This window comes from Tiliqua scincoides, chromosome 7 (assembly GCF_035046505.1).
Source record: "Tiliqua scincoides isolate rTilSci1 chromosome 7, rTilSci1.hap2, whole genome shotgun sequence".
Classification (NCBI taxonomy): domain Eukaryota; kingdom Metazoa; phylum Chordata; class Lepidosauria; order Squamata; family Scincidae; genus Tiliqua; species Tiliqua scincoides.
This window is the reverse complement of record NC_089827.1, coordinates 64,563,024-64,579,245: the sequence shown is the minus strand read 5'-3', so window position 1 is coordinate 64,579,245 and position 16,222 is coordinate 64,563,024. Positions and strand designations below refer to the sequence as shown.

At 42.4% G+C, this 16,222-nt stretch overlaps 1 protein-coding gene across 2 annotated transcripts in view; it reads right to left on the bottom strand.

Moving 5' to 3' along the window:
* The window catches only part of FGD6 (FYVE, RhoGEF and PH domain containing 6), a 74,096-nt gene that overhangs the window by 28,324 nt on the left and 29,550 nt on the right, over window positions 1-16,222 (bottom strand). For both annotated transcript variants that reach the window (XM_066633567.1, XM_066633568.1), the window contains exons 3-6: window positions 9,712-9,868; window positions 7,764-7,831; window positions 7,460-7,490; window positions 2,092-2,243 (exon numbers count right to left, since the gene is read on the bottom strand). In XM_066633567.1, the coding sequence (XP_066489664.1) occupies window positions 2,092-2,243; window positions 7,460-7,490; window positions 7,764-7,831; window positions 9,712-9,868 (408 nt within the window). The remainder of the gene's footprint in view (window positions 1-2,091; window positions 2,244-7,459; window positions 7,491-7,763; window positions 7,832-9,711; window positions 9,869-16,222) is intronic.

Sequence of the window (16,222 nt, the reverse complement as noted above, 5' to 3'; positions counted from 1 at the left end):
ATTTTAAAATAGTGAACATTTAGAATCTGCATCTCCAGAATACAAGGTGGAGGTTGCACATTTTTGCTTCCTTCCTAAGCGAATTCTGCACTCACAGAGTTGGAACCCTGCGTCCACATTGTCAGTGTTCTGGGGATGCACTTACTCAGAGTCTCTTTGTCTAGCAACCAGAGTGGGTTTGGGGGCCAGTTTGCAGACCCTCCTCATTTGCCCTGGACCTATTTTACAGGTTTTCCCTTGGAAAAAAAGGACAGCTTATGCCATTCCCTGGTTGCAAATAAGAGTGGGCATGCATAACCCTTTTACTGCAGCAGTCTTTATAGTTTGGGGAAAATGTGGAAGTCATTTTAATACTCACTATTTTTGGTAAATGTCAGGAACATAGACCATTGGTAGTACGTAATTATCTTCATCCTTAACCAACCCCCATCTGCCTTCTGCACCCACACATTTCACTAGAAGGGCTACAGATAATTTAAATGGAACACCCACGCACAACAGCAAAGTACTTTCATCACAATTTCTTTAACAGTCATTACCTTAAGTAATTGCAAGGAAGGCAGTGATATTTTACTTCTTAGACTTCTAATTTTACAACATATTATAGAATACTGTGATCCAATATTTGAAGAGATCACTATTTCTGGAGCAAATTGCAGCTTTGAAGGGGCAATTTTCTGAAGGAAAATGGCATGAGGAAAAGCCTTCCCATGTGCCTCAATTGTGCCCCAACCACACTCATCACATGACGTTTTGAATGAAAAGAGGTGCCTCTAAGTGAAAGCCAGTGGCGTCGCTAGAGAGTGTGAACCACATGGGTGATGCCAATGAGGTATTATTATGACACAGCAGGGAACCAATAAGGTGCTAGTGTGAGTATCAGTATTATCCCCCAGTATCAGATCCCCTGGGGGCCAGGGGATAAGAATAGGCCCTCAGTTTGGCTGTACTTGTCATAAGAGGTAACTAAACAACCACCAGGTAGATGGGACTCATCAGCCTGGGAAGGCAGCTCATCAGACAGAAGGAAAACTCTGATCCCAAACCTCCACTGCCTTGTGGCTACATCCAGTTATGGAAAAGGCTTCAGGAGTCAACCTCGAGGCAAAAATCAGGGGCTGGAGTCCCTGAGGCAGTTCATGGCTGAACACAGTCATGTTCTGGCAACTCCTGCGACGCCGCTGGAACCAACCGTATTGGCTTCTGCCTTTCCATTGGACCATTTCAGTGACGTGGAGAGGGGGGGATCTGCTGCATGGGTAACAGTCTATCCTCCATATCTACTCTACCCAGGCTTTGTGCACTGGAGATGACACTCTGTTCCAGAACCACCATTCAGAGCACGATACCATAGTCTTCCAAGACTGAAGGACGCCAACAACAACAAATGAGTATCAGAGCTAATACTAGAATTCTTATTTAGCTGTGTGAGTGTCATCAAGTTGGCCGCTGGTTTTAAACAAATAAGGGCGCAATCCTAACCAACTTTCCAGCACTGACCTAGCTGTGCCAATGTGGTGTGCACTGCATCCTGCGGTGGGGAGGTTGTCAAGGGGGCCTCCTCAAGCTAAGGGCAAGTTTGTTACCTTACCTTGGGGGCTGCGTTGCGGCTAAGTCAGTGCTGGAAAGTTGGTTAGGATTGTGCCCTAAATGAATGAATGAATGGGGTTACACCTGTCCTAGTGATACTACTACATTGAGGCTGTGCATATGATACTGTAATTTATTCTGTACAGTCTGGTGTGGGAGGAGGGGGTGCAGGTGATGCAAACCCTAGTGATGCCTCTGTTGAAAGCATGCCTCTTGTACATGCATTTGCGGACAGATCTAATTTGGTCCTAATGGGGAAAGACAAAAGGCCTCTCCCACTCCTACTCTGCTAAGAAACTGCATGCAAACTAAATGAACACATGCACATTGTTTTTGATACCGGTAAAAAAAACAACAGGTTACAATATTAGGCTCTACTTTTGAATTCGACTTTGTAGCCTAAAAAGCACACATTCCTAGAAGTCCAATTAATTGCCAGATAAGCATCCATCTGTAACAAACAATTAGGAAGGCGGCAAGACATTCTCCATGCACAGTTACCAGTGAGACAGTCGTTCTTCTAGTTCTCTCAAGAGGTCCCGGTTAAGCTCATACAGCTGAGGTAGGTAGTACAGGATCTGATTCAGAATCCTATCTTCAATTACTGGCTTTCCAAGCTGCCTGGAAGCATGTGCCACTGAATCCCGGAAGTCCTGTTACAGTACAAATGGAAATTACACACACACATGCAGCACCGAGAAACTAGCTTCCAAGTATCAGTACAGGTTACACAATATTTCCCCTATGCACATGAAGCACACTCATTCGGAAAAGTGCTTCTTCCTGGACACGCAGCCCAAGATTAAAGCAGGCTCACTGCTGAGCTCTGAAAAAACAAATTCACAGGCAGGGATGCTTAACTAACTGGAGAAGTTCAGCTTCTGAAGAAGTCTGTCTAGAAAAGACCATGGTTGGGAAAGATGTTTTTCTTTCTTCTGTCTATTTATTTGCTTACTGAAGACATTTTTACCTTGCCTTTCTATTTAAAGAAAGGTCAGGCTGGCTTAAATGAAATCATAACAATCCAAATTAAACCTTAATTCAAGAAAAAAAAATTAAAAGCAACAAGAATAACAAAGCAATCACAGCAACTGTAATATGGTGAACAAAGGTAGGCAGATTGGAAAGTCTTTGGGGACAGGGAGTACCACATTCCAGAGGCCACCATAAAGAAGGCACTGTCACGCATCACCATCAGCTTGAACTTCTGATGGCAATGGGATGTGCTTTGAATACCCTACTAAAATGCAGAGCTGACCAATTGTCATCTATAATCACTGCAGATGTTTTATAGCACTAGGGCAAGGAGGGCCACCCACACCATGCTGGCTGCCTGGCTGTATTGCAGCTTCTTACCACCCAGGCCTAGTAGATGCAATACCACATGCAGGGAAGATGTTGAGAAAAGCAGTTTCCACACTCACTCCCTATCAGTTCCCACACATGTGGGTTGGAAACTTGAGGATATGTATTGACTAAAAAGAGTAGTGCAACTCTGTGCACCTCCTTCCTCAAAACAACATCAGGGAGAAGGAGAAGGTACTCAAACAGGTTTCTGTCTGCTTCTTTCTGAGCATTTCCTGCTTGGGGAAAGGCTCTTCTTGGAACACTCATCTGACTCGACATGTATTTTCTTTGGGTGGTAAAATTCTCTTTTGTCAGCCATGCAATAGCGATTTAAATGTAATTTAAATCAGTATTAAATGTGCAAGTGTAAAGGAGGCTAAACAATTATGCAAATACTTGTACAGCTATTTGAGATGAGGACACATGTGCTGCCAACCTCCACAACTTGGGGAAAGAAAGTGGACAGCAATTTTCCCTTTGGGGACAGGGCTTTTTTTTTTTTTTTTAAAGCTTTTTACGATTAGATGACTTGAAGCATGAATGGGAGGTTTCTTGTAGTACCGGAGTTCTAACTGCACTAGATTTCAATGAAAACAGATGGCCCATTTCAAATGGAAATGGTGTGTTTTATATCTTGTGCACCAAGTGGGGACAAAACTTAACTAGCATTTTTACACCCCTGGGGTTGCACGACCTGAAAACACAGCCTTCACACACAGAACTAAGTCAAGGAATTGCCAGAATTAATAGAACCCAGGAGGAACACAGCAGCTTAACGGAATTTCAGGCAAAACATAACATGCTTAACATTAACAGGAACAGTTAGAAATCTCAGGAGAAAACAAGTGCTGGCAGTGTGTGTGCTCTTAAAGCCAGTCTGGTTTTACGCCCCAGTCCTGAATGCTTTTATTCATGAACACAGAACAGTCAAAGACTAATAATAGTGAAGTCCAGCTCCTTTTGGCTAAAGCTTTAGAAGAATTCTTCCTTCTGCACTAGATATGCCGCCCACCTACTAACCTCCCCAAAGAAAACAAGAACAGATGTATGCTTCATATAGAGCAAAAAAAACAACTCCCAAGCAACAGCAGGTCTACTGACCTAACACTCTTGAGCCAAATGGGACACACAACATGGGCCTTTCTCCCATACAAGATGATAGGGTAAAATCAGTTTGTAACATGAGTAGGTAAAACAGGGAATTCATTGGTTGTGCTGTTACTTGAAATCAAGAGAGGACAACACTGAACTTCCTTTCTCTCTTGACAGATGTTCAGTGCTTTCAAAAGCTGCAGGAGAGACAGCGATTCAGTAGATGCAGTTTCCCCCACCACTGCATTGCTATGCTGGGAAAAGCCACACATTTCTGTCAGCTTTAAAATGCCGCTGTTAAAAGGTACATGCACAGAATAATAGTACAGTCCTATAGGTATGTACTCAGAAGTAGATTTTACTGTGCTCAGCAGGGCTTATTCCCAGGAAAGTGTGGGCAGGATTGCAGCTTAACAGTCCATGTCACTGAATGCTTCTAATTTATGATAGCCTTTTGTGTTCAATCTGTTTTGAAGGCTGTGTTGAATAAGGCTTCCCTTCTCACTGTCAGTTATTTTTTTTACAAAGGATGGACTGGCTGTATTCCAATGAATTTCTTTACACTGTTCTTTAAAGTGAATTTCTTTCCTGTGTTTAACATACACATCCAGTTGAGTTCTTCACTTCTGCTCTCTTATGCACTCCACACACAGAGTCCATACATATTCAGCACTTCTTCTTTTTAAATTTTTAAGCCGCTTTGGCCAGAAATCATTGTGGAAAAGGAGTGCGTAAATAATAATTAAAACATGACAAGCTGCTTTTGAAACTCTTCTGAGTCGCAAAAGGAGCTTCTGATGTTGTTACGGTGTTCAAGCAAGCCATTCTAAACAGAGTTGGAGTGGAATTCTGCCTGCAGCCTGGGCCAGCATTTAAAAGCACTTGCAATTATCATATGTAACAAAAATTATACATTCTTACACAAGATAGCATTAAAAGGCTATCTTTATTGGCATCAGATTCTGATATGCACATATGGTTTCCAGGTGAGTCCCAGGGCAGGCTCAATTACCCTCATAAATTTTAATGGGTTACAGGTGCCTCATTCTTCAGTTACAGACTCATAAGGCACAATTTCATGTGCTGCCTATTTAAACAAATACTTCTGTAACCTCTTGTAGCAAGAGAACTGCTCTCAAGCCAGGAACCGCCTTGTCTCTTGAAAATTAAAAACTAAACAAAGTCACTTTCGGGTGTTTTGTCATACTTTTCAGCAACTTTGTCATACTTTTAAAGCAGAATAAGCATTGTTGAAGCACAAAACAATTCAAAAAGGAATGATTTGTTAACTTAGATAGCAAGATCACACAGGCCATTTACCCCAGAGACCTCCTAGTGACAAGATTTATTGAAAGTAAAGAAATTATGGCTTGTATACCAAGTACTGGTTAACAAACCAGGATCATGCATTCTGATCTATTCCTTCTCCTGTTGTTTCTACTGACCCTGCTTGAGATCTAGCATTAATGCCAGACTTTGCCAGGCTAACAACTTAGCAGCATTACAAGTTACTTTTGTAAACCAGGAGGCAGGAATGCATCAAGGAAGACGGAGAACAAGCAAATTGTAGGATATAGAGGCTATGAGTGGGGAAAAGAAGGAAAAGTCTAGAAATAAAGCTAGGTACTGCGGTGTCCATAGGTTTGGTCTATGCTTGCATCTCACTTCAGTTTTTAGTGATGGCTTAGCTAAGCCAATGTCCTGTCCCTCCTTCCAAAAATCTGCAGGAGTATCTGCAATTTCTAGAGCTGGCCCTACATTTAATAGGGCAATATCAATTCTCAATTTTTTGTTTGTTTGCTTGATTCCTGGATAATTTCAAACAGGTTTTTTCTTTAAGATGATCTGCTGTGAAACCCCAAAGCCTTGATCTGTCACCAGTCTCTGATCTCTGACCCACCAAAGACACAGCAAAACTGGAATTGTCAGGTTCAAGCCTGGCTGTTCAGCAAGTCAAGCTTGAAATTTTTTTGAAAGACTTGAAGACATGGCTCTAAACTCCAGGTTAGAGAAATCCTGGCCCAAACTGAGTTCTAAGCTTAGTTCAGACCTGTATCATTCAAACTAAATTTCCAGTGACCTAAAGAGGGTTTTGCTTGCATTTCAAGTTAAAACCAAATGCACCTCAAACAGGACTTGCTCCATTAACTAGGAAGAGTTCCAAGAGTTTAATTTTACTGCTAGTTTATTTTATTGCTTCTGTGTAGATTTCAATGGGACCTAGTCATAACTAAGGGCGCAATCCAAACCTGTTGATAGGGTCAGGTCTGGAAGCCTGGGAGGGCCGCAAATGTGCCGTAAAGCACGTTTGCGCTTCTTTGAGGGGAAGCCAGGCTGGCGCTCCAAGAAGCGCCGGTCTGTGGAGGCTGACAGAAGCCTCTGCGCTGGCTTTCCCTCCGGTGCTTGTGTTGGCCCCGCAGGGCCGATGTAAGCGAAAAAGGTAGGCATGGGGGGAGGAGGGGGGCGGGAGGCGTTCCTGGGCTGGGGGAGGAACGGCGATGGGCGGCCCCGGGGGCGAGCGACCAGGGAGCGGGAGGTGGGGTTGGGATCTGGCAGTTATGCCGGATCCCAACCCCTGTTCCCAGGAAGAACGGAGCATCTTCAAGCCGCTCCACTCTTCTAGGACTTGTGCCACCTCAGGAGGGGGCGCAAGTCCAAGGAGATCCATAGGCACCAGCAGCCCTTACCCAGGGATAAGGGGAAATGTTTCCCCTTGCCTCTGGTTAAGCAGCTGCTGGCCACAATCCTGCGCTGGATACAGCGCAAGCCTCTTGGCTTGCCTGTTCCAGCACAAGTTAGGATTGCGCTCCAAGTCTAACTGATCTTACCATATAACACTCTTACAGCCCAACCCTACTCAAAGGAAGCAGTGGGATGCATTTTCTGCTGGTGCTGGCTGCTGCAAAAGCACCATAAAGCACTTAGCAGTAGCGCAAGGAGCCAGTGTGCTGGTGGGAAGGCTGGAGCCTTCTCATGTGCACCACAGGAAGAATGGAAGACCACTGGAGCAAGTAAGCCCAGTGCAGGGGGTGGAAAGAGGCGGGGGAGGGAAAACAGGGAGGCGATGGGGCAGGAGACGGGTTCGGTGGTAGCGGTGCACACTGAATCCAGACCTCTTTCTCAGATCTGATCCATCTGCATGGATCAATACTGATTGGTGCAGATCTAAGTTGACCCAGTGTGGCTGTTGAGGTTTTCCCTGGGACAAATGTGCCCCAAGAAGAGCTCCAGCAGTGAAAATCTCCTGCAGGATGCAGCACAGCCTGTGCAGGCCCCACTGCATTGCCGTGTGGGGATTTAGGTAGGATTTGGTTTCCCATTAAGTTATTTGATAGGAAGCATTAATAACTGAGATTTAATAACATTTTTGTAAGAAGACCACAAACAACATTGTAATCAAACAAGCATATGAATAGATGTAAATACTTACAATGTGCAAGAGCTTTAGGACATCTACAAACCTATTACAAAAAGAAAACACAAACATCTCATCTGCCAAGGAAAAACACAGAAAGTTGTTTTATACTCAATCAAGCAAACCATCCTTCCAACAAGCTCCATATTAATACCGTGTGGCAGCAGCCCTCCAGAGCTTCAGACAGGAATAGTCCTATCGGGAAGTACCAGGGATTGAAGCCAAGACCTTCTGTGCATTAAGCAGGAGAGCTACCCCTGCTGCAACCCCTTTCCATCCATCTATAGATTACAGAATTTAATCCATTATTGATACTTACACTTTCTCTGAGCTCATGATTTCTTTAGCGATATGGTAGACCTTGGTTTTCTTCCCATTTGATTTAATCTGCAGATTAAGGTAATTTTTTTAAACGAATCGTTTATATATTTATAAATAAAATTTATATATAAACTTTCTGCTGCACTATTAATCTATGCTCTCTCTCTAGTTTATTTATAACCAAGAGTTCAAAATGCAAGGACGTTCATGCTTAGATCACGATTAGGCAAAGTTCCGCAGGAATTCCAGTTGCCTCCATTTGGACATACTCAAGAAAACAGCGAGCCTGCCCTAAAAATGACACCTGCCCTCTGTTGAAAGAAGTGGCGTCATGATAATGATATAGCTTGGTTCTCCAATTATGGCTCAGTAACGAGAACACGACTTCTTTGGTTTCTAAAAGCTGTTTGGAATTAAAAAAATAAAAGAGTGCTTACTCAGCCAGAGAGTTTTGTAGGACAGAACATTCTCAGGCATAACTTTTGAATTATTTCTTACGTGTTCTTTTTATTTCTAATCTAACATCAGAAAAGAGAATTGTACAGAGAAAACTGTGTTATTTAAATCACTATAAATGCTATTCAGTATAGGATCAAAAAATCATTAACATGTTCACTAGTTCAAGAAAAAGAAACCTACAATAAAATCGGAAAGCTAACTCTATACATTGCTTCAATTTCCATCATAACTGTAGACACTTCTTTGCAAATTTCAAGAAGTAGATGGCTCGGAAACTTCACTCTCCCCTCTCAGATTCCATGTACAGCAGACTAACTATCATAAGAATTCCATTAGTCCCAAGTTCCATGAATGCCAATACATGTCCTGTGAAACTCAAGGAACTCTGCAGTGATGACTGAATTAAGAGCATAAGAAGAGCCCTGCTGGGCTCCTAAATTGTTCCATTTAACTTTCTAGATAATAATAATAATATTAATACAGGTATTTATATACCGCCTTTCTTGGTCTTTATTCAAGACTTTATTCAAGGCAGTTTACATAGGCAGGCTTATTAAATCCCCATAGGGATTTTTACAATTTGAAAGAATGTTCTATCTTACAAGAACCACATATTCAGGTGTTACTTTCTTGATCTGGTTTCACATTCTGGCCTCCATCCTCCCACGCTCAGAGCAGATGGAATAACTCGGCTCAGCTTGTCAGCTGCTTCAAGGTCGCACGGTGCCAGTGGCCTCCAACTGGCGACCTTCGGATGTTATCTTCAGGCAAATGGAGGCTCTACCCTCTAGACCAGACCTCCTGCCCCTCCTGTATCTAGTTATAGGTACATCCCATAACTTAACTTTCCATCCATATTACTAATTTTTTAAATTAATGTACATCAGAAAAGTTCTGATGATAGAAACATATAATTATGAGTACTGACAGCCAAATCTTAAAGTCACAATGCAGGTGGTGGGTGTTTTGTAGAAACGAGCAATTACGCCTTTGCAAGGGGAGACCTGCAGGACTGAGTGCAGGCTTGGGTGAAGATGAAAAGCAGAATAGAAGGAAGAGCCAAAGAGGACAAGTCAAGCCAGCACAACTGGATAGATTTTTTAAAACCAACCAGAAAAATTCAATTTATTAACTCTCTTTTTAAAAACAGAATTTGAGTTTAATCCAAATAAATGTTTATGCTTGCACATATGATCTCTTAAATGGTTACCAAACACTGAGTTCTTGGTGAACGAATTATAGTTACCAAACACTGAGTAAAAAGTTGCTCTCTTTTGTAGAAAGAAGAATGGGGAAAGGCACCTGTCTACTGAGATTAAGCATTGTAAGTAACAAAGCAAAATTCATGCTCAGTATTTATTATTTCTACCAGACCAAGGACAAGCAACATGCATTAAGATCAAGGAAATGTCATCCTGTGTTACACCAGCATCAACCATTATGCTCATCTGGTGATCTTGTACTTTGCCATCACAATATAGCTCTACCTGCTTATTGTCTTGTATATCAAGCTCCCCTTTGCTAGAGTCTGAATTGGTATCATCGTCGTCATCAGAGCTGTTCACATCTCTTGATAACATTTCATCATCTGAGTGAACATCTTCCAACACCAGATCAGAACCATCAAACTCCTCTCCTGAGGGCCTACAAAACAAAAGGTTGTATAATATATACCGGTATATAAGGTTATCATTTAATTTTCAGCTGATGCACCCCCCCTGTGGTTTAAATAGACCAGGACTGCAATGTCACAGCTCCATGTGGGAACTGATAAGGTAAAAGAATGAGGAAGAGAGAGCATGTAAGCTAAGCAGTATGGGGCCATTTGAATCGGACCCCTAACATAACAAAGATGGCGGTTCCTCTTTCAGTTTAGTGTTTTATGGGATGCATTTTATACATCAAAAAGGACTTTGATGCTATAAACCTAAACCCATTTTCCAAGGTACAAACCTTCTGAAACAGTCATTATGCAGCTGTTAATATTACATTATACAGAAGTCACTTCAAATCAACAAACACAGAAACTTTGGTGACCTTCCTCTTTAAGCTGTAAGAATAAATAAAAAGCTAACATGGGGGGGCTTGCTGCTGGGATCCAAGATAGCCACTTTTAATTAAATTCACCCATCTTACCATAGTGATTGAGAAAGACAAGGTATTCTGACCTCGTATATAGACACACTCGCATAAATGGATGGAAGGCATAAATAGACAAAGGGCGCAATCCTAACTCCTTATGTCAGTGCTTTCCAGCACTGACATAAGGGCAATGCAGCTCTGAGGTAAGGGAACAAACATTCTCTTACTTTGAGGAGGCCTCCATGAGTGACACCCAACTGCAGGATGCAGCAGACATTGCATTGGCACCGCTATGCTAGTGCTAGAAAGTACTGACATAAGCGGTTAGGATTGCACCCTTACTTCCATAACCCACCATCACAGAAATCAATTTCTTTTTTAATGCCGCTTTAATGCCATCAAATACAATGGAAGAGGGCAGGACAATTTAATGCAGATTTCAGAACGAATCGTCTGGAACTAATTAATAAACACATTTATGATACCAGATGAAGCAGTGAAAACTAGTTTGACTACACCAGTTGCTTCAGGAGCAACTGCTTTGCTAAGCTTGTGTCATTGGCAGTTAAACTGTTGGAAATGAGCCATGATAAAACTAAAAAAAGGTTCCCTTAAGGCCTTTTAGAACCTAATAAACTATTACGTATCCCTGGCCTTCCACAATATCTAGTTACAGAATGGGTCTGGCAAGTGGTTGCAAAACTCCGGTCATGTTAGGACCCATATACATATAGGATAAAGCTTCCTTTGGTACTGCAGCCACAAACCTGACTCGGAGGGGATTCAGCCTCAGCAGCCCCTATTCAGTTCAAAGGTCAGAAAGGAGCTTCTGTTGCTGCAAGACACACAGTCCTATCCCCTTGCAAAACTGGAGTGCAGTGAATGGAAACTGAGAAAGATCAAACAATAGGAGCTGCAGGAAGGCATTGGTTGAGGAACTGCAAGAACTGATCTCTAGAATTCACAACTCTAGGACCACCCAGGTTCTGAAATTCTGAGTTTCTCAACTACCTGGGGACCCACACAAACAAGAAAGGGAAAAAGCAAAGATCTCTATCAAATAAAAGGTGGGGCTGTCCCAAGGACAGGACCCAACCACTCCAGGTGGTAGGAGAGCCAGTATGGTGTAGTGCAGGGGTCGGCAATCTTCTACTGCAGAGACAAGATATCGTGTCCATCAACAGCAAGAATGCATACATGTTCATTACGCATGGGTGAACCTCTCGATTACGCCATAAAGTTAAAAAAACAGATGGGTACGGTGCAGAGAGATGCATGCCCAGACAGAATGATTTCAAAGGAAGCTTCTGCCCTTGGTCTGTCTTACAGAGACAGAATTACAAACTTGAATTCGTTTTTAGGACCACCACGGGCCGTGGTAGGACTTTTTGGGACTACAGGATGAATGCTTTTGGGTGGTAGTCCAGATCTGGCCCAGATAAGTTGCTTTGTGTAGTGCTAGCTTTTGAGCAGGAAACCCTGGGTTTAAATCCTGGCCATGAAGGTTACTGGATGACCTTGGACCAATCACACACTCTCTCTCTCTCTCTCTCTCTCTCTCTCAACCTGACCTACTTCACAGGGTTGTTGTGGGGGGAACATGTAGCTGAGCTTTTGGAGGAAAGGTGGGTTATAAATGCAACGAACACACAGCAAAGAGAGTCTTGCAGCACCTAAAGACTAACCAATTTATTTCAGCATAAGCTTTTGTGGATTGCAGTTCAATTCATCTGATGCATGAAGAAATTATAAATAAAGAGGCTTAGCCCTGAGCAAAGACCTACAGACAAGCAAAAAACACAAGTAATGACCACTTTTCTCCACTATAGCACTGCTGCACTGGGGGCAGAGCTGCAGCTTGTTGAGAAGCAACTGAACCCATCTATAACAATTTAATGTTTCCCATCTAGGTTTTCTGTTTAAACCTTAGCCTGCACTTACACTTTTTGTTACAAGCCCTTTCAATCCTACATCGGAATATTCCAATTTTACAAAAGATCTCTCAACTTTACATACAATAAGAAAACCATAGGCTGATATAACCATTTTGTTGTTTTATTTTCTCTGTAGAACACTTTGTGAACTTTTTTTGGGTGGAAAGCGGTATATGAATATTCTTAACAACATGGTTCTCATTTGAACATTATAATCTTCCTTATCTTCTGTGTTAAGTGTTAGCTCACATTAAGCTTTTTTTAGGAAAACAAATTTCTGCAGTAGCAGTCATGTGAAGCAAGTCATCATTCAGTCACCACAAAAATGATCTTTGAGCAAGAATATCCTGTCATGTCATGTGAGCCCACTGTCTGTCAGTCACAGAAATATGTACACAGCAATATTTCTGGTTTTTTAAACTTAAGAATCTGAATACAGATGGGGCCTTGGTATCTGCAAGGGAGCCATTCTTGGAACCCCCCTCCACGGATACCAAAAACAGTGGACAAACGGAATCCACAGTTTTGGCCCCGTAAACCCTCCGAAGGCAACCAGAGCTGTGATCCAGCTGGCTCTGGAGGGCTTTCGGAAGCCCACAGAGGCCGCACATGTCCGACCGCGGCCTTTGTGGGATTCAGAATGTTCCTTATGAAGAAAAAAGCCGACTTTTGTTTTCCCTCGGGAAACCAGAAGTGATGTTTTTATGTCTTTTAAGACATTCTGAGGCCCAGCATAAACGGTATAAAAACATAACATGGTTTCCATAAGGAAACTGGAAGTAGCGTATTTTTTGCCCATAAGGGTCATTCTAAAGCCCACAGAGACCACGGGCAGATGTGTACGGCCTCTGCAGACTTCAGAAAGCCCTCCAGAGACAACTGGAGCACAGCTTGGCTCCAGAGGGTTCAGGTTGAGCCAAGTTTGGCTCAACACCGGGGGACTAGCATTGAGCCAGATCAGCGGATATAAAATCCGCAAATAAACAGGCTCCACCAGCATCTTCAGAATCAGAATATCTTGTATCTTTGTAATTGGCTCATCAATTATGATACAAGATCAGAATATTGTACTAGACTCTTCATTGCTATAAATTATGCATCTCAGAGCAGGTAACAAAAATGAAAGCATTAAAAATGTACATATCAATGAGTACATCCACCCCACTGGCATTGCCCATAGAAGGTCTTTAGAAGACTGGACTGATACTAGAACTCATATTGCCTTGGCTGCTCAAAATAACATTTTTCTTGATAAGTTCAAAATCTTACTTCAATAGCTAAGGATATAATGTTACTTGTCTCAGGGCCCAATGGTATCCAATTTTCCAATGCTGGTGCAGCCTTGCCAATGGGGCATGCACTGCATCCTGTGGTGGTAGAGCAGTCACAGAAACCTCCTCAAAGTATGGGAACATTTGTTCCCTTACCTCAAGGCTGCATTGCAGCTGCACCGGTGCTGGAAATTTGAATAGGATTGGGCCCTCAGCTGGCATTTTGGAGGGTTGATCATAAAATCAGAAAATCAAAGATAAGGACCAATGTTTGTATATAGGTTCATATTTATAGGAAATTCCTAATTTTTTTTTAAAAAGGACACAACAGGTCATGGTTAGTTTAACCATTTCTGCCCGATGCTGCATACACACAACAGGGACCAAATGTGTACACCTGTGGGTTGGGCAAAAATGGTTTAAAAAATTAGGTTAACATCCAGGTCTTAAGCATGTTTACTTGGTAGTAAATTCCAGTAAATACAACTGGACGTCCCTGTTAGATAGCAGGTTCACATCAAAATAACACCGACCCAAGAAGCACGGAATCTCCATTGACACAACAGTCTCTCTAAGGATACAGGTTGAGCCTCACTATTCACGTGGGTTCCGTTCCAAGCACTCATGTGGATGGGAAAAAATGCACTATAGCAAATCCATTTAAAAAACAAAGTTTATTTGCTCCTGTGATTTAAAAACAGCCTTGCTGACCTTTGTGATGTAAGATAAGAGTCCTTAAGAAGACAATTCATCAATCAGTCCTCCTCCAAGCACTTAGAAAGCTTCACTCAGCCCCTCCCTTCACCAATGCAAAGTGATCACCTTTCTTTCATGTGCTCAGGGGGAAGGGAGGGGTCGCCTGGAGAGAGAAGGATTGATGGATTGTCAGCCAACTGCCCCCCCTCATTAACGAGGCTATTATTAAAGGACTGTTCAGTTTTTTAAACTGATTTTAAAGGGATGCATTCTTCCCCTTCTCCAGGGATCAGCACATTCCTCCTCATTTGCTATGGCCATTCTTGTTGAGTCAAATCCGTGAATAAAAAATCTGTGTATAACAAGGCTGGACCTGTATATAGAATGCAGTCAAGTCAGTACACTTACAGCCGAATTTTGCACTTTCCGTGTGCAGCCACAATGTAGCCCCAAGGTAAGGAAACAAACATTCCCATACCTTGAGGATTCCATGACTGCCCCCCTCCCACTGCAGGATGCAACATGCACCCTGTCAGCATGGCTGTGTCAGTGCTAGAAAGGTAGTTAGGACTGGACTGTAAGCCCCCCTACACATGCACCTGTTTGGTTCTGAAGGCCTGTAGAAAAGTTGAAAACATCTGGTTCCTGCTGGCCCGACATTTTCATGTCTGCATAAAATCACCACTATAGGATGTACTACACCTGCAAGAAAGCACTCATGCAGCCATTCGTAACTCAGATGTCTGTAACTCAGCCAGTAGTAGTTTACATCCCTGAGAGACAGCAAACAACTCAATTTGAACACAGGTGACCTCCATGCAAGCCCCTTGCCCTTACGTTTCTTAAGCTGCATGATAAAGTATTAACAGATTTATTCTGGTCAGGCCCAGCAAACAGAGTTGACATACAATTTCTGATTGCTCCATGCTTATTATCAAAGAGGTGTTCAGACAGTGTAGTCTTTGAGTAAACATTTTGGGTAAGCTCCTTAGCAAATCAGTAGCTCTTTGTCAGTGTTGAAACAACAATATTAAGATGAACTTTCTACACAGTTTGAATGAATTCCTCTCTAATCCTTTCTGCAGAAGTATTTTCAGCCAAATTTCCTTTTGGAAGATTCATGGAAGACAAGCCAATAGTTGAGAAAATTTCAACCATCTCATTTTACAAATTTTCTTATCAATGTAATACAGTACATGAGTTAAAGATATCTCTGTTATACACTCAATCACCTCTTCCTCTCCTCAACATGGCAAAAACTCAGATGACTGTGGTCAAGGAAGGTAGAATAGGGATCAGTGTAACCAGGGCCTCTGAGAGGAATTTTATCAGGGGATACAAAGGTTTTAGGGGCTCCTTCTGGGGGTACAAAGATTCTTTTGGGCCCTTCCCTTTTTCATTGGATCATAACTTTTGCGAATCACAATATACTCGTATAAAACTATGCGGGCTTACCAAAAATGTGAATGCTAGTCTTCACACAATATATATTTTCTGAGAGCCCAGGAAATTTCCAGATCCTCTCCACTGGCTCTTTTTTGACCCTGGGCCCAGATACGATATATCCCCTATAACCCTCTCTCATGGGCCCTGGTGAGACTGGAAAATGTATGACCCCAGGAAATGTTTTAGCCCTTTGGTTCTTGGGCCCCGTTTTTATTCTGGGTCCGGGTACAACATACCTCCAGCACCCTTCTCTCATGGGCCATAGGCTCTCCAACTAATTCAAATGCAACTTGTAACTTCTTGTAAAAAGCAAGTTGAAAAATGCAACTAATACAAATGCAGACCCCCCCCCCCAAGCTGCTCTAAGGCCCATTTTGTACACTGCACATCAACAAAAGCACAGTTACCACAGAATGTACATTCGCTAAAGAGTGAATTTCTATTGATTCTGAAGGCAATCATTTAATTATAGAAATATTTATTTATTTATATACTTTCTTTCAATGGCTCAACATGTCTGCATGGACCTACCAGATTTATACACGCAAAAGAGCTGCTGTAGATCCAAG